Raw genomic sequence first — 22,945 nt, forward strand, 5'->3', positions numbered from 1 at the left:
CTGGGGGAGGAGTGAGTTTTAAGATGGGAATAATCAGTTTATCAGTGTCATAAAGACCAATAAGTAGGGCCCTCTCCTCTATCATTGTCTGTGTGAGAATGGATTTGAGAGAGCTCATAGCTAACAGCCTTTATTTTTCTCTCAAGTAAGTGGTGGCAAGATCATCTATTGAAAGTGGAGGAGATAGAGGGAGACTTGAGGCCATTGAAGCCATTGTAGGTATCTCCTGACTAGAGATGTTTAAAAAGACTGTTGCTGAGGGGCTGTAAGCTTATGTACCTTAAATTTTATAGAGGCACCAATCTGCAGGATTGTGTACTTTATTACCTAAGTAGCCCAGGTTGGGAGTAGAGAAAGCAAGTTGTATTGATTTAAGATTCCAAAATGAATGGTGGATCCAGGGAGATAAGGATATTGAAGAATTATTGAGGCGATATATGGAATGGGCTGATTAGGAAAGGGAATAAGGCTATGAGAGGGACAATGGATTGAAAGAAGTAAGGGGTTGAGGGACAGGAAAGGCTTAATGAGGTTGAAAACCAGGGTATGGTGGAAAGATAAGCAATCAGTATTTTGGAATGTAGAGTTTCCAAGATGGAACAGTTCTGGGTGACTGAAGTTCAGTATATGGTGGTGGGAATGAGGGTGGGTGAAGGTTATTGGAGTTGAGGTCAACAAAACTTTGAGGTTAGATTTTGGATCAGTAATCTAGATTAGGGGCTATCAGTCCTCACTGTACATTACCTAGAGGGCTCTTAAATACCAGTGAATGGTCCCTAGATAATTAAGTCATAATCTCTGTGGATAAGATCTGGACAATAGTGTTGTTTAAAAGTTCATCAGGTGATTCCTGTATGCAGAGTTAAGAAAGTCAGATTGTAGCTGAACACTGAAGTTGCTGATGATGACAGTTGAGGTAAAGATGACAGGTGAGGGAAGTCCTCAATGAATGAGGATATTGTAGTAAAATTTAAACAAACCCAAACGTTTTCATTGTATACCTTTTGTGTGTGTGTAAAAGTGAAACAGAGGCAATTTTCATAATTTTCATCAGTGGTAAGCAGATAGGGAGGTATGTTTTTACCACAAGTGCCCTTAAAATCAGACTAGATGTACTCAACTGTAAGTGCCTAAAGGTAAATCTCACTTCCTTAAGTTCTCTGGCTGCTAGGCTTCTCCTAGATGGGGAGGAGCCCAGACTGCTTTTCTCCTTCTGGAGCGTGGAATGTGCCCAGAACTTGTCCAAGTTCATTCCTCTGGTCTCTCTTCTTTTAATTCCATTAGATTGGTCTCTCCAACCGCCCCCCCACCAATCAACTTCTGTTACTTTATAAATCCTTTTGTATTCCCACATCCCCCCTCCACAAGACTCAAGACACTACATTTTTTCTGGTGAACTTGGTCTTATTATGGTTAGTAATTTAAAGCCTTCCTTTCCTTTCGATATGTTATACCCCTTTGATGGCTCTTGGAAAATTATCCCTTTGCTTTTTATGTTACACCTACATTTTAGTTAAAAAAGCATAGGTTCTTAACCTTTTCTGTGCCATGATCCCTTTAGCAGTGTTGTGAAACCTATGGATCTCTTCCTAGAATAGCATTTTTTCTTTTTTTTTTTTTTTTTCCGGTGCGCGGGCCTCTCACTGTTGTGGCCTCTCCCGTTGCGGAGCACAGGCTCCAGACGCGCAGGCTCAGCGGCCATGGCTCACGGGCCCAGCCGCTCCGCGGCATGTGAGATCCTCCCAGACCGGGGCACGATCCTGTGTCCCCCGCATCGGCAGGCGGACTCTCAACCACTGCGCCACCAGGGAAGCCCTAGAATAGCATTTTTAAAACTGTAAAATAAAATACACAGAATTAAAGGAGACCACTTATATTTGAATATAATTATAAAACTATTAGAAACCAAATTTGTGATATAGTACTATATACTTCTTTTAGTAGGTCATTAGCTATCAAACAAGAAGTAGTGGTGGGGATTTCATTGCTGTGTTTTCAAAGGAGTGATGAGTGTAAATGATACTTTGAGGTATCTGCAACAGCTATAACATGAACATAAAAATATCTGTGATTTCTGTTAGTGGTGAAGCCACAGATGCTGCTTTTGCTGTTGTGTTGTTTGTCGCCTACTTTTAGGTGAAAAAGTAATTTTTTATTCACATCTGATTTCAGGGACCGACAGAATTCTTGGGTTAAAGTGTTTAAGTGACACTGGAACTAGAAATGTAAATCACTAAAGTTGTAATTCTGACTTTGGATCTAATAAAAACATAATAAAAAGTTTAAAAATACTTGTTTACAAAGCAGAGATCATCTAATGTTATTTTAAAAAGTATATTGGTGTATGACATTGATATGTACAAGAATGTTCCCAAGCAGCATTATTCATAAGAACTCCAAACTGGCAACAATCCAAGTGTCCAACAGCATGGATAAATTAATTGTGCAGTTATACAGCAATGAGAAAGAATGGACTGCTTGCCATATGCAACAGCAATACTGGAAGAAAGAAGAGTGTGTCCTGTATGATGCCTTTTATACAAAGTTTCAAAACAGGCAGAACTAGCCAGGAAAGAGGTTACTTTTGGGAGACAGACAAAGAGCACAGGAAGGCTTTTGCCATGCTGGGAGTGTTCAGTTTCTTGATCTGGGTGGTAGTTACACAGTGTGATTACCTTGTGAAAATTTATCCAGAAATACATTTACGGTTTGTACACTTTTTTATGTGGCTGTCATACCTAAATAAAACTTTACCTAAAAGTTTGAAAGGACAGAATATATATATTTTTCTAAATGTAAAACTTTAGCTAGTTCTTCATAAAGTGAGAACCCACTCTCATTAGTGTCTGGGATAGACAAAGTTAATGTTCTATTTTATTTTGTATGTTTGGGTTCTGTTCTCTAACAACAAACAATTTTACTGCATTTCTCTTTTTTTTTCTTACTGTTCCCTTTGTCCCATTCATTTCCAGTTCTGATACATCAGAAATGTGTTTGAGAAACTATTGCTATGACATAAAGTATGACATCAAATAGGGACTCTAGAAGGTACCTACTACACTAGTATGACCTCAGTTATAAAGCAACTATTTTGTGAGCTTCTAGCTTTGATAAACCTGGAAGGCAATTGGACACATGTATTTTGGTGCTGATGTTAAATTACACTTAATTTGAGTATTGGAAAGCTTATCCTCAATGTACAACTTGACAAATATATCAATTATTATTTTAGCACTTTAGAGCATTTAAAAGTTACTTCTGTGTCAATAATAAGTTACTTTTAAGGTGCTTCACATAAATTTTTATTTAGTCTTAAACTTGGGTAGATAAATAGGAGACTTAAGCTCAAAGAAGTATACTACACAGAATCTGCATGTAAACATACACATTCCTTTGTTGGGAGGACATTGATTGTCACCCAACATCTACATTTAACTTCTAGATGTCTGTAAGGCCTTTACTTTTAATTTTTTAATTTTATTTTTAAAAATATTTATTTACTTATTTGGCTGTGCCAGGATAAATAAAGTTGCAGCATGCAGGATCTTTAGTTGTGGCATCTTTAGTTGCGGCATGTGGGATCTTTAATTGCGGCACACAGGATTTAGTTCCCTGACGAGGGATTGAACCTGGGCCCCCTGCGTTGGGAGCGTGGAGTCTTAACCACTGGACCACCAGGGAAGTCCCTGTAAGGTCTTTATTTTTAAAACCATGCTTTTTACTTTTTAATCTGTAATTTCTGTGAGCTTGGTTATATGATTTTGTAGCCTTTTTCAAGTTTTGTAACAATGGCTTTTAGATACCAGTAAATTTCCAGTTGTGGGAGTCCGCCTTGTTAGCTTGATAGGGAACAGATAGGTAATGTGGAACATTTTAATGAAGTTGCAACATAAAATGTCCATTTTCCATTGGCTTCTTTCAGATTTTTAGAGATGTTTTTAAACTTTTTCCAAACTTTTTAAAGTTTGGAAACTAGGATCAAAACACTAGCAGCTTATATTTGGGGCACTGTAATGTAACTGGGACTGAAGCAGTCCTATCTGCTTCTACCTGCCTTCTTCTGTTCCTTTAACAAATGCATATTAAGTAAAGATTTTCTAATCTTGGTAGCAGTAAGAATTGTAAAGCCTGAGGGTAGTGATGAGCAGCAACATTTTTAAAAAATTTTATTTTTTGGGAGTTCCCTGGCAGTCCAGTGGTTAGGACTTGGAGCGTTCACTGCCATGGCCCGGGTTCAAACCCTGGTCGGGAAACTAAGATCCCGCAAGCTGTGTTGTGCGGCCAAAAAAAATTTTTCTTTAAAAAATTTTTCTGTCACATATAATTAGTTTTGAGTTACATAATTAGGTTTTATAATTAAGTAATTACATAACAATATTTATTTCCTTGGGTTAGTTGAATGTATCTCCTCTTCTTGTCATTGGTTGTTTCCCTCCTGGAGACTCTAGCCAATCAGAAATCAAGTTTTTAGTGAATTCAGAACATGAGTTTGTTAATTTCTAAGGTCTTATAGATAATATATGGACATATATTTGTTCCATATATTCTCATATTTAAATGTACCCAAGATAAAATCAGACATCTGTTTTTAATCCAACTTGAAATAAATAATCAAGTCTACTTCATTTAGCAATTCAGTTATATACATATTCCAGATACTGTTGCTTAAAGTATATTAATGTGGAAATATTCCTTTTCTTCCCACTCTTATTTCATGAAACACTTTTATTAAAAGTGTGTACATGCATAATTTAATTCTTTTTATGCCCCGCATTTTACTGTTTTACCTAGTCAGTGTTCCTGTAAATTTACCCATGTAAATAAAACTTTTTTCAGTATTTTATTATGAAAGTTTTCAAACCTACAGCAAAGTTGAATTTTATAGTGAACATCCATTTACTCATCATTTAGATTCAACTGTTAACATTTAACTGAACTTGTTTTATCATGTCTTTATCCATCTGTCTGTCCTTTATGCATACACTTAATCCATCAGATTTTGGGGATGCATTTCAAAGTAAACTGTGGACAACAGTACACTTTACATTACCTACCTAAACATGCATATCGTTACCTAAAGTGCAATGTTTTTTTTTTACAGTTTACTTGAAATGTGAAAATTACATACGTGAAATACAAAATCTTAAGTGTTCATTTGCTGATGTTCGTTTGTGTAGAGCTGCCCTAGGAGGTGTTTAATTTTTTTGGCTGGCAGAATTGCATGAACTTAACTTTATTTTTGTTGTCACTATTTCCAGAGAGATATGACCAATTCTTGGCTGCATTCTGTAATATGTCCTAATTTTCTTTTTTTTAAAAAAATTATCTTATTTCATTTATTTTTGACTGCATTGGGTCTTCGTTGCTATGCGTGGGCTTTCTCTAGTTGTGGCGAGTGGGGGCTACTCTTCGTTGTGGTGCACAGCCTTCTCATTGTGGTGGCTTCTCTTGTGGAGCACGGGCTCTAGGCACGCGGGCTTCAGTAGTTGTGGCATGTGGGCTCAGTAGTTGTGGCTCGCAGACTCTAGAGCGCAGGCTCAGTAGTTGTGGCGCACGGGCTTAGTTGCTCCGCGACATGTGGGATCTTCCCGGACCAGGGCTTGAACCCGTGCCCCCTGCATTGGCAGGCTGATTCTTAACCACTGCACCAGGGAAGTCCTATCCTAATTTTCTGGGGCAGTTCCAGTTTCAGATATTTGACCCATTATTCCCGAAAGCCATTGAAATGACCCAGAAAAATCAATATTTCATTGAAAATTCAGTGAGTGAATTAAGCCAATAAGTGCTACAATACAGAGACATGTCATAAAACATGAAGGATCAGAGTGAGGAAACCTCAGGCTTTTGAAAGCAGAAGTCCACCAGCCTGGTGGGTAATCAAATTTTTTAGTTAGGTGTGGTACTTTTCTAGTAAAAAGCATGTGATGCCAACAGGAGCGTAAAATTGAGATAGCAAAGTGGAATATATATTATGTATGTGATGCTTGCTGTGTGCCAAGTACTGTTGCAGGTGCTGGGAATAGAGCAGTGAATAAGACCAAAGTTTCTGTGCCCATGAAACTTGCATTCATACTAAGTTGATTGTGTCAGGAAATAATGGCATTGAATAGTTACATGTACCATTGTACTTAGTTACTTTGTTGGTAGGTTAATGTTTTAGTTGTTTTTGACTTTTTATAAGGGTGAAAGTTAAGTATATGAAAGTAAACAAAATGATGTAATGAACTCCCAAGGACAAATGATTCAAATGGTAATTATCAACTCATGGTCAATGTTGTTTTGTCTATGCCTTCACCACTTTCCTCCCACTTAGATTATTTTGAAGTAAATCCAAAAAGCCTTATTTCAAATGAAAATATTTCAGTATGTGTTCCTAAAAGATAAAGATGCTTAAGGGGGTGCTTATATATTAAAATTTTTATTTTAAATAAAATGTTTTTGTGTTAAAATGGGTGCAAAATATATTTTAAGGACAATGGAAAATAAATGTTTTTAAAGAAATGTAATGCTCATAATCTGTACCCAGTTAGTAATGAGACTACACATTAGTATGGGAAATTTGATGTAATTTATATATTGAATCAAAGAAAACATCAAACTTGGTGCTTTTACTTAACTAAAATGAAAGTGTTTTTCATAACAGGTAGTTATATTAAATTGGAATTTATAGAAAATGAAGAAATAATTCGTTGTTTTGCAACAAGACACAATCACCATTTCAGATTTCAAAATTGCAAAACTAATTTGATATGTATCTTAATCTGATCAGATTTCTATTAGCACAAGCAAACTGTGAATAGTACATATTTCAGAAATGCAGACAGCCTTGTGGTAGGAATTGTCTCGTCTCTAAGGTAATGACAATTACAAAAGTGTAAAAAACATAGAACTATAACTTTTCAAAAAAATGGTTAAGTTTATATACATGTTTTTGCTTTCTACGTCCTGCCAGAGTGGATAAATGATTAGGTAAAATGGGTTTTCAAATTTATTGTTTTTTTTTAATGAACTACATATACTTTTTATTTTTGGTCTGACTGATCATACCATTAACACTAACTTTGGAGAAGCAAATCCGATGGATCCATCTGCATTTTAAATAATAGAAATGTTTCTATTCCATTGAGTTTATTTTTTAATTAATTGAAAATGATCCTGTTGTCCTTAAAAACCCTCTATAACATATTCTTCATAAGTCATAATTTTTATTTCTGGTTTATGTATTATGGTGCCATTGTTTTCCAAAACATTTCTAAAAAGGAGGTTCCAAACATTAGTATCTGAAGCCTTGTGTACTTCCATTAGCATTTAGGAAGGAAAATTACATATTTATAGCTTAATGTAAGATTTGTACAAGAATTTCAAACAGTGGTGGTATTTCCATTAAGATCTGGCTTTGTAAGTAATATAAAATACTGTTTGAACTTTCTTAATAATATAAGCTTTTGAAAGAGAAATTCTGAAATCTTTGCCTCTCATCATGGATTTTATCGGAAAGAAAAAAATTCTTGAATGGTATATCTGGATGAGCTGTGAACTCTCTGAAAATACAGTCTTGCTTTGTCACAGACTCCTACAGTCATCTTCGTTTCCTTAAATCTTTTCATAGAATGAGGGAATTTTCTTTAAGATTAGATGCCTACAGAGCAGAGATGGTATAATGTTACTTACATTTGAAGACTTTCGCAAAACATAAAGAAAATGCCAGTTTCATCTTCATTGCTAGATGTAAGAACTGTCATTAGGAGACTTTTTCTTTTGCTGATTAACAAGTTTGGAATGATTATTTTCATTTGTATTATTTTGTAGAAACAATTTGTTAAATATATAACTAAATGTGACTTGAGTTTTACTTCTTTGAAAGTTTTACCATATACATTTTAAAATCCTGAAATAACTTTGTAGTAATTTGGGGGAGTTGAACACAGAAACAGGCTGCTTGGTAAAGTAATAAGCTGTCTATTAATAGAAGCATTTAGGTGTATATGCTCACCCCGCCATCCCTTCACCAAAGCAAGTACAAACAAGGGTATTGTGGAGTGGAATTTTATGGTTTCTTGAAACTGGAGATATCAATGATTCTAATTTTATGTATAATAAATTTTGAAATAGAAAATGCTATAAATTGTAATGTTAATTTTGGCTTAATGCCAATTTTTTTTAAAGAAACTCAGTATTTGTTTAGATTTAATTGAAATCTCTGTGAAAGATAGTGTTTAGAAGAAAGAGTCAATAAATTCATTTGTGTACTATATTTATGTAATCATACAGAATATATATTACAATCTAATGTCTAACATACTAAAGAAGGAAACCAAGTTGTATCCCCATGGAAAAAAATTAGGTGTGTCATTTTAACTGTCAAATAGATATGAACTATTGATTTTATTTTTTCCTAGCACATTGACAAATTTCCTACCCATCGGGAAATTTGAATTGGATGTAATTATTTATATCTGAATAGTTGTAGTTATTAATGCTAAGAAGTAATGTAAGGAAATAGACACTTTGAGGAATTTAGTGTTTCACTTAGACTTGCAAAAACAGTAATCAAAATAGCAAACATTTTTTGAGCACTTAGTGTGTCCTGCTATGCTAAATGTTTTACAATTTGGTTTTTATTTAAACCTTACAACTCCATGAGTTAGGTACTAATATTAATTTTGCAGACAATGAAACTGAGACTTAAGGTGGTAAAATAACCAGCCCCGAACATTGGGCATTATATTTTGGTTTTTCATTTTGTCAAATTAGTTAACTGATATTGATCATATCGTATACTTAGATAGCTTGCCAGTTTCTTTCACATATACCTCATCTGATATTGATAAACATAGCAAGATTGCTTAAGACCAGATTGTTTACAGATACATGTTCTGTAGCTCTCCAGTTCTTCTTGTTGATAATCATTTTTGTTTAGTTATTTTACAGCAGCTTCTTGTCTAAGACAGGTGTTCTCCCTCTGTCCAGTTTCCCAACTCCCACTAAGAATCCATTCAGCTGCTAAAACTTTAAAACATTAACGTATTACTTTGAAAATTAGTTCAAATTTTATAATGAGTTTTATTTTGCTTCAAAACTCGTGATGTCAAAGTCTCTCCTCTCTCTAGTGCTGCTGGAGAAATGGCAAAATGTTTTCTCTAGATCTTTCTAGCTCAGTATTACCTCCCTGTTTGCTGTTGGTTATGTGTAAAAATCTTATATTTCTTCTGAACAGTACTTCAAACACAGTAGACCAAAGATGTGTGCTATCTTAAATGGTTTTACTTATAAAATTCCTAGACAGTTAGGGATTAGAGCTACTGTAACATTCTCACTTTTGTAGTTTATTTTTTATTAAAACAATAATATTGTACTTTTTCTTTTACTTATGATTGGTTTTTTGCATTGCTGCATGTTACTTTAAACACCTGGCTTTCTTCATTGAACAGTTTTATTTCCTTTAATTCATGTGAAGACCTTACTATTAGTTATATTCATGTTATTTCATTAATGCATTTTTGTTTGTTTATACATTTACTCTATTTGATTAAGGATAAGAACTCCTGTGCTTTTTTAAAAACCTTTCCAAAACCAAATAGAGAAGTTAGTGATTTTTATATATTTCTTTTTGTCTGTTTTAGGATGGCTACCGTAGAGTAGTTAATATTGTGCCAAAGAAACCACCACTGCTAGACAGACCTGGTGAAGGAAGCTACAGTAGATATTACAGTCATGTTGGTTACCGAGAATATGACGAGGGCCGCAGTTTTTCTCATGATCGAAGAAGTGGTCCACCTCACAGAGGAGTATGTAAATTTCCCCCATGTACTAATTGTTATTTTTTATAAGTTTAAAAAATCATGTAATTTTTGGAATTTATGGGACTGGCCATGAAGGCAGTTGAATAAACACTTCCTGCTTGATGCTCTGTTGACTTGCCTGCTGGAGCTGTCAAATGGGAACTGGTAGTCAAGAATCTTGGGGTGCTGGACAAAGTGGGTAAGCCCTCTGGATAGCTCTATCTAAATTACATTAATTCCAACTAGCCTGCTTTTTTATCCCCTAAATTGGCAAGGATTTGCAGAACCAGATAAAGGTAATCTTATCTATTGCTTTTGTATTCAATAAGTGATAACCAGGTAGTTATCTTTTACTAGATGTGCCCACTTACAGTTACTTTATTTTTATCATGATGAAATGCTGTGGGTAAGGTTGGGTTAAGGTTGTTGAGACTCAGTCTCATTTTTGTTATTATTAAAGTCTACTTCCTAACTCAGATTAGAAAGCCCTCAAAACATTGCCTTTCCTATAATAAGCACTTTTAAAGTGTTAGCCATTATTGCTATTATTATTATGTTTTTTCTCTTGATCATCTTTAGTAATCTAGAAGTATATATTTAATGTTGCAATAACCTGTTATTGAACTTGATTAAACTATTCCTTGATGCACTTCCTTTGACCTAGCTTGCATGTTTATAACATTCCTTTGCTAAACCATTTTCCTACATTTTCTCCTTCCCTTCTATATAATGTTGTAATTAACAGTACATATTCAGACATTGCTTATGATAAATTTGACCTCACAGTAGCCATTGGAATTAGTTTCCTTACTTTACACCTGAGGAAATGGAACTAAGGTGATTTACCCAAGATAAGTATGTATGGGAGTTTAGTTCTTTTACTACCACATCATCGTGACCCTTGACAATTCTAAAGTGGCAGTGAGACTATTCAATATTTTCTTGTGTTTGTTTTTAAGTTTGGGGTGTTACAGCTTCCTTACTTCTCAATAGAATTGATTTTTATTTTGTTCAATTTTAAATGTCATGCTGTTCCTTTAGGAAGAAGGGTTTGGTATTGAAAAGTAAATACCATGTGTTATCTCTGTTTTAGAAATACTGGATTTTGCCATCAGAACCATTCTTCCAGGTAGTCTCAAGGAGAAACAGTTTGGCCTTTGCATAAACAGTTGTTATCCCTTAGGAAAACCCTGTGGCCATTTAGTATAGACAGGGAATTTTGGATTCATTGGACCAATTTGCATTTGAAGCCGTATGGACAAGATTTTTTTCTAAAACCTTGCAGCATAATAGTGCCTCGATAATATTTTTTACTATTGTTGTTACAAATTGTGTTTATTCATACTTGACACATTTTCTCTTTAAATTTTCTTCAAACAAACAAGCAGGCCCACTTGAGATCCTTAGGATTCTCATGATGCTAATTCTTACCTAGGGTTCAGTTAGTATAAAACAAACTGCTTACTTGATCCAATATTCTATTATAGCTATTGAGTTTTTTCTTTTGTTTGTTAATAGTTTAATGTCGGGAAGGAAAATGATAAATACATTTTACTTCTGTAAGAATAGAGTACATGATGCTAAAGAGGAGGATGAAGATAGTATTTATTTTAGGTGAATCAGTGTTTCTGATTGTAGGTAATGCACATGTTACAGTTGTCCCTCGATATCAAGGGATTGGTTCCAGGACCCACCAGGATACCAAAACCTGAGGTTGCTCAAGTCCCTTATATAAAATGGCATAGTATTTGCATATAACCTATGCATATCTTCCATATACTTTAAATCGTCTCTAGATTATTTATAATACCTAATACAACATAGTGCTATGTAAATAGTGGCTGGCATGCAGCAAATTTAAGTTTTGCTTTTTGGAACTTTCTAGAATTCCCTCTTCCCCAGTATTTTTGAGCCGATGCAGAACCAGTGGGTATGGATGGCTGATTGTACATTGTTCTTTGTATAATTTTAAAGTAATTGAGTATGGATTACCATGTGGTTCTTTTATATGTATCTTTTCCAAATTTGTTTTAGAGGACAAAGTGTGCTTTCTTTGATTAATTTTAAACTTAGTGCCACATCTTGTTCTAATATAGCTTATCAGTAAGTGTTGATTTCTTATTATATTGTTTCCAGTTGTGGTTTTTAATGGGAGGTAGGTTGAGAAAAGGAAACTTGAACAAGAAGAGTGGAAAAGTGACAAGTTCTTCATTGGGCTTGAATATGAAAATTGCTGAGCAAACTTGACAGAGGAAGAATAAAATGAAAGGTTGAGAAATGTGTGCTTGGCTAAATTTAAATTGAACCTTTGTTCTCGAACAGACTTTCTATGTTGTGAATATTGGCATGTACTTTTGGTAATAAGGCTGTTTGGGCCTACCAAGAAATACTTTACGTATTTTAATAGAGATAAATGGTACCACAGGTTCTCAGTCTACCAAATTAGTTGTTGAAATGGATGGCTTGCGGTATCCTTTTTACTTTTTTATGCCTTTGAAGCTCAGAGAAATTTAGAAAGGTGTCTTTGCCCTCATATTATTTTGGTCTTAGAGACTAGTTTCCAGTAATTCTGTTAGATACATATATACCCTCCCTGACCAAAATAATGTAAATGAATATCTAAGTAACGTTTTTCTGTTATAGGATGACTCTGGCTATCGGTGGACAAGAGATGATCATTCTGCAAGCCGACAGCCTGAATACAGGTAAAAAGATAAAAATAACATAATTACTTTGATATTTGCCTCACTGAGATGTCTGCTATTGAAATCTAACCTCAAGGCACATCAATGAAATATTTAATAGGATTTAAAAATTTGAAAGCAACTACCATTATATTCTTTTTGTGACTGTGTAATATATTAATGGCACTAATAGCTAGCGTTCTGTATCTCTTGGTATTTTGTAATTGACAGTAAAAATACATATTTAAAAATATTTAAACTCTTGTTATATTCTTCTTTAACTATTTAATTATTCTTAATGAGTCATGTGGATTATAAGGTATGTATTTGCTTAATTAGAAAATAAGGCATTTTTTCCAGGAGTATCCTTCTTGAAAACATTTGAGTCATTACAAATTGTCTCCTATTAAAAAGCATCTCTCAGTTGCTTTATCTTGATCAATTAAGTTCTGTTGGGAAAATGCATTTTCGAAGGACCTCGATCATTGTTAGCTTTGGTTACTTAATAGAGGCATTTGATAGGATAGTTAAAAAAAAGATGGACATTTTTAACCAGGTTGATAGTTGTTTTTTTAAATGATTTCACTTTGGTAGTGTTGGAAGTTGTAAAAGCAGCCTTTTAAAGATCTCTTATAGACTGTCAGACAAGAACCCCAAACTCATGGAGAATGGCAAGGAGTAACTGCCACAGCTCCATAGGTGCCAGAAGTAGACAGCTGGATTCAGTGGATAAGGGCAGTTAATTACTCATAGCACAGCAGACAGAAGGGGCATCAGCATGGCAGTATTGGTTTCCTGCCCCCAGGTCCCACAGGGTGATGTGATTGGCAGAGATGGTGGCTATGCATTGCAGCTAAGGAACCCAGAGTTAAGTGATAGGTACCTTTTGTTGCAATCAGGAAGCAAGCCAGTCCTTTCCCAGGGAGTAAGCAGTCACATGGTAATTATGCTGTGATCACCCTGACCTGTTGAACTGTCTCTTGACCAGTTACAGAAACTCTTCAGTATCACTGGATGGTTAGGTCTTTCAGTTTGGTATGTATGGCAGGCATGTACAAGGACGTTCAGAACTCATGGCAGACTGCCTCTCTCAAAAGAAGCAACAGAGATAATAGATGCTGAAAAATACTTTGATAAAATGTAACACTCAGTAATTATAAAAACTGTCAGCCAGCTAGGAATAGAAGAGAATTTCCTTTATTTGATAGGCATTTGCTATACTGAATGGTAAAGTTAGAAGCATTCTCCTTAAAACCAGAACAAAGCAATAATGCCTGTTTTCACTGCTTCTATTCATTATGGTAATGGTGGTCTCAACACCTTCAGTAAGACAAGAAAAATGAAGGTTAAGGGTTAGAATGAAAGAAACAAAACTATTTACAGATTGTATAATTATCTATGCAGAAAATCCAAAGGAGTCTATAAACTATAGAACTACTAGGATATTAGCAAAGTTCAGTATAATAAAATCAACTATCAGCACCATAAATTAGACAACGTAATTTAAAAATACTATAGCAGGGACTTCCCTGGTGGCGCAATGGTTTAGAATCTGCCTGCCAATGCAGGGGATACAGGTTTAAGCCCTGGTCCAGGAAGATCCCACATGCCACGGAGCAGCTAAGCCCATGCGCCACAACTACTGAGCCTGTGCTCTAGAGCCCGCAAACCACAACTACTGAGCCTGCATGCCACAACTACTGAAGCCCGCACGCCTAGAGCCTGTGCTCTGCAACAAGAGAAGCCACTGCAATGAGAAGTCCACGCACCTCAACGAAGAGTAGCCCTGGCTCGCTGCAACTACAGAAAACTCATGCGCAGCAACGAAGACCCAACGCAGCCTATATATATATGTGTATATATATATATATATATATATATATATATATATATATACATAAATTAATTAATTAATTACAAAAATACTATAGTATGAAAACTATAAGGAGTAATAAGAATAAATTTAACTGAAGTGTGTGAGACCTATTTGGATGAAATTACAAGTCATTTCTAAGGAATATTTTAAAGTCCTGAGTAAAAGGAGCAGCACAGCATCCTTGGCTATGAAGAGGCAGTATCACAAATATGTCATTTCTCTTCAGATTCAGGTGTGAATTCAATGTGGTTCCAGTCTAAATTCCAGGATTTTTTTTTTTTTTTTGCATAGAAGTTGGCAAACTGATTCTAAAATTAATATGAAGAGTGAGGGGCCAAATAGCAAAAATAGTATTGAAAAACGTGTGAAGACTGAATATGCCATATATCAAAACTTATTAAAGCTGTAGTAATGTAAACAGTGAAACAGAATAGGGAATCTGGAAGCAAACCTAGATATTGAAAAACATGTGAAGACTGAATATGCCATATATCAAAATTTATTAAAGCTGTAGTAATGTAAACAGTGAAATAGAATAGGGAATCTGGAAGCAAACCTAGATATTGAAAAACATGTGAAGACTGAATATGCCATATATCAAAACTTATTAAAGCTGTAGTAATGTAAACAGTGAAATAGAATAGGGAATCTGGAAGCAAACCTAGATATGTCGAGGAATTTAGGATATTAGTAGTATTAAAAGTCAAATGGGGAAAGAATGAACTTTTTAATAAATAGTACTGGGACAAACTGCTATCCACTTGGGGGAAAAAATGTGAAATTGGAAGCCTGGCATGTCAACATAAATAATCTGATATAATAGAGACCTGAATATGAAAAGCAAAATTAAAAAAAAAAAAACACAGCTTTTGGTTAGATTAGCTAATGGTTTATATTTCTCCCTAAATAAACAGCTCTTTTGTTTTTTGAAACAGCTCTTGGATTATTTTAATTCTGTTGTTTTTCATTGTTTAAAATAAGAGTTTCTGTTTTTATCTTTTTTCTTTTTGTCTTTTTTAGCATTTTTTTCCCTGTGCCTGTGTATAATTTTACATAAATGAAATAAAATCATATATGTGACTCCTCAGTCTTAACAGCTATATTAACAGCTTGGTGTATATTCTACTTTTCTCCATATTCATAGGCATTTGGGGTATTTGATTTTTGTTAATGAGATCATGTTACACACACTTTTCTCTAAGTTGCTTTTCTCCTTCAGAGGCTTATGAAAATCCCTCCGAGTTATTTGGTTTACCTTTAATTTGAATGTTTTTAGTGGCCAAGTAATGTTCCATTTTGTGGCTATACCAAATAATTTAGTTGTTCACCTATTGATGAATATTCACGCTGTTTCCAATACAAAACAGTGCTGCAATAAATCTGAGTACATAATATCTTTAAGAAACAGTACTTTGGTTTCTATGGGATAGATTGCCAAAAGTGGAGTTTCTGGGTCAAAGGGCATATATATTTTAAATTTTAATAGATGTTTCCAGTTTGCTTTCTAAAAGCCTAAAACACTTATGCTTTCATTTTAAAAATCTAATATTTTAATTCAAGTTTAATTTGTTTTTCTTTTTTTTCTTTTCTTTTTTTTTTGCGGTACGCGGGCCTCTCACTGTTGTGGCCTCTCCCGTTGTAGAGCACAGGCTCCGGACGCGCAGGCTCAGTGGCCATGGCTCACGGGCCCAGCCGCTGAGCTGCATGTGGGATCTTCCCGGACTGGGGCATGAACCCGTGTCCCCTGCATCGGCAGGCGGACTCTCAACCACTGCGCCACCAGGGAAGCCCTGTTTTTCTTTTTTATTTCTCATTGGTGAAGCAGTTTTTATTTTATATTTTTAAAATTTTTATTGGAGTATAATTGATTTACAATGTTGTGTTAGTTTCAGGTGTACAGCAAAGTGAATCAATTATACATATATCCACTCTTTTTTTTTTTTTCAGATTCTTTCCCCATATAGGCCATTACAGAGTATTGAACAGAGTTCCCTGTGCTATAACAGCAGGTTATTATTTATCTGTTTTATATATAGTATTGTAAATGTCAATCCCAACCTCCCAGTTTAACCCCACCCCCCATCCACTGGTAACCATAAGTTTGTTTTCTACATCCGTGACTTTACTTCTGTTTTGTAAATAAGTTTATTTGTACCCTTTTTTTAGACTCCACATATAAGATTTAGATTCCACAAATATGATATTTGTCTTTCTGTGTCTGACTTACTTCACTCAGTATGACAGTCTCTAGGTTCATCCATGTTGCTGCAGATGGCATTATTTTGTTCTTTTTTATGGCTGAGTAATATCCCATTGTATGTATATGTACTATATCTTCTTTACCCATTCCTCTGTTGATGGACATTTAGGTTGCTTCCATGTCCTGGCTATTGTAAATAGCGCTGCAGTGAACATTGGAGTGCATGTATCTTTTCGAGTTATGGTTTTCTCTGTGTATATGCGCAGGAGTGGGATTGCTGAGTCATATGGTAGTTCTATTTTTAGTTTTTTAAGGAACCTCCATACTGTTCTCCATAGTGGCTATACCAGTTTACATTCCTGCCAGCAGTGTAGGAAGATTCCCTTTTCTCCACATCCTCTCCGCATTTATTGTTTGTAGATGTTTTTGTTGATGGCCATTCTTACCCTTGTGAAGTGTTTTTCTTATTTATTAACATAAGTAAAGTTTTGAAATTTCCTTTAAGCATTGTAACTGTATCCCACTGATTCAGATATGTAGCAATTTTATACTGATTCTGACATAGTATATTCTAGTTATTCTGTGATCAGAGAATGTTGCCTGTATTCTTACTCTACTGTTTGAAATTCATTGATCATTAGTTGATCAGTTTTCTTATCTGTACCATGAGCATTAAAATAAGATATTTTCTTCTTGAATTTTTTCTGGATATATACATGCATTTCAGTGTTCATAGAAGCACTATTTATAATAGCCGGGACATGGAAGCAACCCAAGTGCCCATCAACAGACGAATGAATTAAGAAGACATGGTATATATATATATATATATATATATATATATATATATATATATATACACACACAATAGAATATTACTGAACTATAAAAAAAAGAATGAAATACTGCCATTTGCAGCAACATGGATGGACCTAGAGAATATTATGCTAGGTGAAATAAGTCAGAGAAAGACAAGTGCTGTATCACTTAAATGTGGTAACTAACAAATAATACAAAGGAATGTATATACAAAACAGAAACAGATTCACTGTTATAGAAAACAAACTGGTTACCTAAAGGGAGAGGGAAGGTGGAAGGGACAAATTAGAGGTATGGGATTAACAGATACAAACTACTGTGTATCAGTATAAAACAGATAAAAAACAACTATATACTGGGTTGGCCAAAAGGTTTGTTCGGTTTTTTTCCGTAAGATGGCTCTAGTAGAACTTAGTTGTCTTTAACTTCATTTGAAACAATTTTGTTAGATTGTATGTGACCGCTGTCATATCAGCGTGCATTAAAAAAAAAAAGACATCAAAATTGGTGAATTTTTATGTAGCCATTTTAATACTGAAGATGGAAGAAAAAAAGCAACATTTTTGGCATATTATGCTTTATTATTTCAAGAAAGGTGAAAACGCAACTGAAACGCAAAAAAGATTTATGCAGTATATGGAGAAGGTGCTGTGACTGATTGAACATGTCAGAAGTGGTTTGGGAAGTTTCGTGTTTGAGATTTCTCGCTGGACGATGCTCCACTCGCGGGTAGACCATTTGAAGTTGATAGCGATCAAATTGAGACATTAATTGAGAACAATCAACATTATACCACATGGGAGATAGCCGACATACTCAAAATATCCAAATCAAGCATTTAAAATCAATTGCACCAGCTTGGCTATGTTAATCACTTTGATATTTGGGTTCCACATAAGCAAAACGAAGAAAACCTCCTTGACCATATTTCCACATGCGATTCTCTACTTAAACGTAATGAAAACGTTCTGTTTTTAAAACAAATTGTGTCGGGCAATGAAAAGTGGATACTGTACAACAATGTGGAGCAAGAGATCGTGGGGCAAGTGAAATGAACCACCACCAACCACACCAAAGGCCGGTCTTCATCAAAGAAGGTGATGTTGTGTATATGGTGGGATTATGAGCTCCTTCTGGAAAACCAAACGATTAATTCCAACAAGTACTACTCCCAGTTAGACCAACTGAAAGCAACACTTGACAAAAAGCATCTGGAATTAGTCAACAGAAAATGCATAACCTTCCATCAGGATAACACAAGAACGCATGTTTCTTTAATGACCAAGCAAAAACTTACAGTTTGGCTGGGAAGTTCTGATTCATCTGCCATATTCACCAGACGTTGCACCTTCAGATTTCCATTTATTTTGGTCTTTACAAAATTCTCTTAATGGACAAAATTTCAGTTCCCTGGAAGACTGTAAAAGGCACCTGGAACAGTTCTTTGCTCAAAAAGATAAAAAGTGTTGGGAAGATGGAATTATGAAGTTGCCTGAAAACTGGAGGAAGGTAATGAAACAAAAAGGTGAATACGTTGTTCAATAAAGTTCTTGATGAAAATGAAAAATGTGTCTTTTATTTTTACTTAAAAGCAGAAGGCACTTTTTGGCCAGCCCAATACTATATAGCATAGGGAATTATACCCATTATCTTGAAGTAACCTGTAATGGAATATAAACTGCAAAAATACTGAATCACTATGCTGCACAGCTGAAACTAACACAATATTGTAAATCAACTATACTTCAACTTTAAAAAAGGATTAAGTGATTTTACACATACAATGCATATTTTACCATGCCTGTCGCATAGTAATCATTTAATAAATGTTAACTTTTCAGGGTATAGAGTTAATTCTATATGGTATATTCATTCATTTGGTAAGTGTTTACCAAACACTTACATAGTGTTTACTATGTCAGGTACTCTTCTAGCCTCTGGAGACAATAAGCTCCTACTTTCACGAGGCCTACATTTTACTATAGATTATAGATAGTAACAGATAAAAAAAAACATAATTTTTATGAAGAAAAATAAAACAGCGTAGTGGAGTAGAAAGTGCTTCTACTTCAGCACCTTCCTGTACCTTCACTTGATGTCTGGATGTCTTCAGTAACATTTCACATTTTACACTATCACAAAAACTATAGCTTTTGCTGGCTGGCATCTTTCTGGAGCTTCTACCTAAAAGACTTTGTGAGTGGAAAATAACTGTTGTTCTAGGGGGAAAAATTACTGCATTGTAAACCAGACAAAGAGAGTAGTTGTGTATTTTTGTAAGAGAATAATGTTCTGAGCAATTAGGAGAACCATGCTAGTCAGTGTTTTTGTTTTTGTCAGTGGGGTATACATAATAATTCTTTATTGTGGGAAGGAAATATTAGAACATTTAAAATATTTTATTTGAAACAGTTTTTAAAATTTAAAAAAGTTGCAAGAATAATTCAAAGAATTCCTGTAATCCTTCACCAGAGACCCCATTAATGTCTCCAACAATGCCCCAGTAATGCACTTTATAGCAAAAAGATCTATCTGACCTCATGGGTCATGTTTTTGTAGACTTCCTTAATCTGGAACAGTTTCTCAGTCTTTCCTTGATTTTTATGGCTGTTTTTGGCTAAGTGAATACAGGACAGACATTTTATAGAATGTTTCTCAATTTGGGTTTTTCTATTGTTTCTTCGTGATTAGATCCAGGTTATGCATTTTTTTCTGATGCAGTTTCTGAAGTGATGCTGTCTTCTTTGTATTGCATCCTGTTAGGTTGCACATGCTGTTGATTTGTCCCCTTATTAGTATTGTTGTCTTTTATCACTTGATTAAGATGGGGCCTGTGAAGTTTCTTCACTGTGAAGTTAGCCTTCTCCCTTAAAGTTAGTGTTTGTGGGGAGATACTTTGAAAGTATGTGATTATGCCATTCTTCATCCCACTTTCACCCCCTAGTTTTAGCATCCATTGATGTTTCTTGCCTGAATTAATTATTAATGAGATGCTTTTAAATGGGTGATTCTGTAATTAGGTGCTTCTTTCTATATTTATTATGCAGGCATTCTGTTGTGAGAAGAGCTTTCTCTTCTCTCCACCAGCCCCTTTAAAAAACAAACAAAACTTTGTTCTTTGTGGTATAATCTGTTGCCACTATTATTTTGATGCCCAAATTTGGCCAGTGTGAATCCCTTCAAAGTAACTTCTGTGTTTTCTTTTAAAAAATATTTTGTTGTGGTAGAATATATATGACATAAAATATGCCATTGTAACCATTTTCAGTTATACAATTCACTGGCATTAATTACATTTACAGTGTTGTACAACCATCTCCACTATTTCCAAAACTTTTTTTTTTTTTTTTTTTTTTTTTGCGGTATGCGGGCCTCTCACTGTTGCGGAGCTGCGGACGCACAGGCTCAACGGCCATGCCTCACGGGCCTAGCCGCTCCACGGCATGTGGGATCTTCCCAGACTGGGGTACGAACCCATGTCCCCTGCATCGGCAGGCGGACTCTCAACCACTGCGCCACCAGAGAAGCCCTGGATAAGTCCACTTTTGATGTACAAAATTTTTAAATTTGATAAAATCTAATGTATCTATTTTTCCTTTTGTTGCTAATGTTTTTGTGTCATGTAAGAATTTATTGCCAAATTAAGATCACCTGTGTTGTTTTGACTTATCCACCTCATTTTTTGATTATTTCTGCTGAAAGATGTTCATGGTCCTTGTTATACTTTCCCTGCCCTGACCCTAAAATCAGCAATTTCTCTAAGGAACACAGGTTCTCTTTAGTGGAGAGTGGTTTTTTATAACCAAGATCTGGACACTAGGTGCGTGCATGTATGCACGTGCACACACACACACACACACACACACACACACACACACCCCTTTACGTCTGTATTTATTTTTATACAGTATTTACATATATGAGTTCATGGCAGTATCTTTTCCATATTTTACCCTGCTTCTTCATCAGTGAGAAACCTGGCTTCCATTTGTTGGTAGAGATAGTCCTCCATGGGTCTCTTGCACTGCTACACATCTGGCCAAGTTACACCAGGAGTGCAAGGCCCTGATCACTTTTTATCCATATTATTTCTCAGAGCTGAGTGTGTAGTGAGCAAGCACTCTTGAAGGATAAGGTAATATCACTCTCTGTGTCAAAGAGCAGTCTTGCTTATTGCTTGGGGTAAAAATAGTGGTTTTTTACTTGGGTTCCCCAAGTTCAGTGTTCCTCAGTTATGAACCAAACCCATGACATGTGCATCCATCTGGGCTCATATCATATCATCCCTGTGGGACTTGGGACCTGGGGAAACTGACACAAATGTGCCAGTGCTTATGTTGTTTGCTATGCTGATGTATTAAGTACTTTGTCTCTGACCCAAGAGTCTTGTGTCTTCTGCAGGCATCCATGAAACAGTAACGGTCTAACTCATTAGCTTGTAAATAGAGTAAAATCTGATCTCAGACCTGAAACCAGCACCCTCAATATATTTGCTTACATTCCTGTACATAGTTAATCCTCTGACCCTGTCGGTCTTTCTTCTCATACTCCCCAGCACCTTCCTTTTGCGGATTGCCATCACTGGCTGCTGCTGGGGTGCCTTGCTTTCACACCATCTTCCACAGGTCTGTTACTGGCAGTGGAACGTTCTGTTTTATGTGTTTCATATTGTAGCACATTACGTACTTTATAAATCTAGCGTGTGTGTGTGTGTGTGTGTGTGTATTAGTGGTTTATATTCAAATATGTTTTATTAATGGGACTGTGGAATCACTGGAAGCAACTGGATGAAGTAACAGTTAACAGAGGAAAGAGAATGTATCAAGTTTTCTATCATCCTCATGCAACAACCCCCACCCCCGGCTTGTCACTTTCTTCTTTTTTTTTAATATCTTTATTGGAGTATAATTACTTTACAATGTTGTGTTAGTTTCTTCTGTACAACAAGGTGAATCAGCTATATGTATACATATGTCCCCATATCCCCTCCCTCACTTTCTTATTTAATAGAGCCACATGCCTGGTACATTTCAAGTATATCATTGCCTACTAATCTTGGTTCTGTATTTACTCAGTGATTATATTATCTATTTGTTCAAAACACACTTGTAGATGAAATTCAGAATATGTTAGGATTTTTTTCATTTTGTATTCAAGGAGCATGTCATACTTTATTGATTTAGATAGAATGAGGTTATTTTTAACAGTCACTTTTCCCCCTGTACTTATGAGGTCTTATAATAAACCTTAGGATGGAATTTATTTAAAGTACTAAATAATATCTAAAAATATGGAACAAGAGTGTCACCAAGTGGTCAGTATACTTTATTTTTAAATACTGTATTTTTTTCCTGCATTCACATATGGAAAATTTTGATTTAGTTAAGTATTTCATACGTATTGATTTTTTTAAAAGAGTAGATTTAATTTTTAATTTTATTATAGCTATTTTATCTTCTTAGGTGATAATCTGTTTGATGGAGAAAAATACTGTATAATATCTTTTTTTCTTTTTTTCTAAAATTAGTTAATTAATTTATTTATGGCTGTGTTGGGTCTTCGTTTCCGTGTGAGGGCTTTCTCC

The 22,945-nt window shown here is 35.1% G+C and overlaps 1 protein-coding gene across 7 annotated transcripts in view; it reads left to right on the plus strand.

Moving 5' to 3' along the window:
• PPHLN1 (periphilin 1) overlaps positions 1 to 22,945 on the plus strand; it is a 141,713-nt gene that overhangs the window by 16,133 nt on the left and 102,635 nt on the right. For 5 of the 7 annotated variants that reach the window (XM_060024598.1, XM_060024594.1, XM_060024595.1 and 2 more), the window contains 2 exons: positions 9,624 to 9,788; positions 12,426 to 12,487. In XM_060024598.1, the coding sequence (XP_059880581.1) occupies positions 9,624 to 9,788; positions 12,426 to 12,487 (227 nt within the window). The remainder of the gene's footprint in view (positions 1 to 9,623; positions 9,789 to 12,425; positions 12,488 to 22,945) is intronic. The other 2 variants (XM_060024597.1, XM_060024596.1) reach the window with 1 other exon arrangement.

Source organism: Delphinus delphis, chromosome 11 (genome assembly GCF_949987515.2).
Source record: "Delphinus delphis chromosome 11, mDelDel1.2, whole genome shotgun sequence".
NCBI lineage: Eukaryota > Metazoa > Chordata > Mammalia > Artiodactyla > Delphinidae > Delphinus > Delphinus delphis.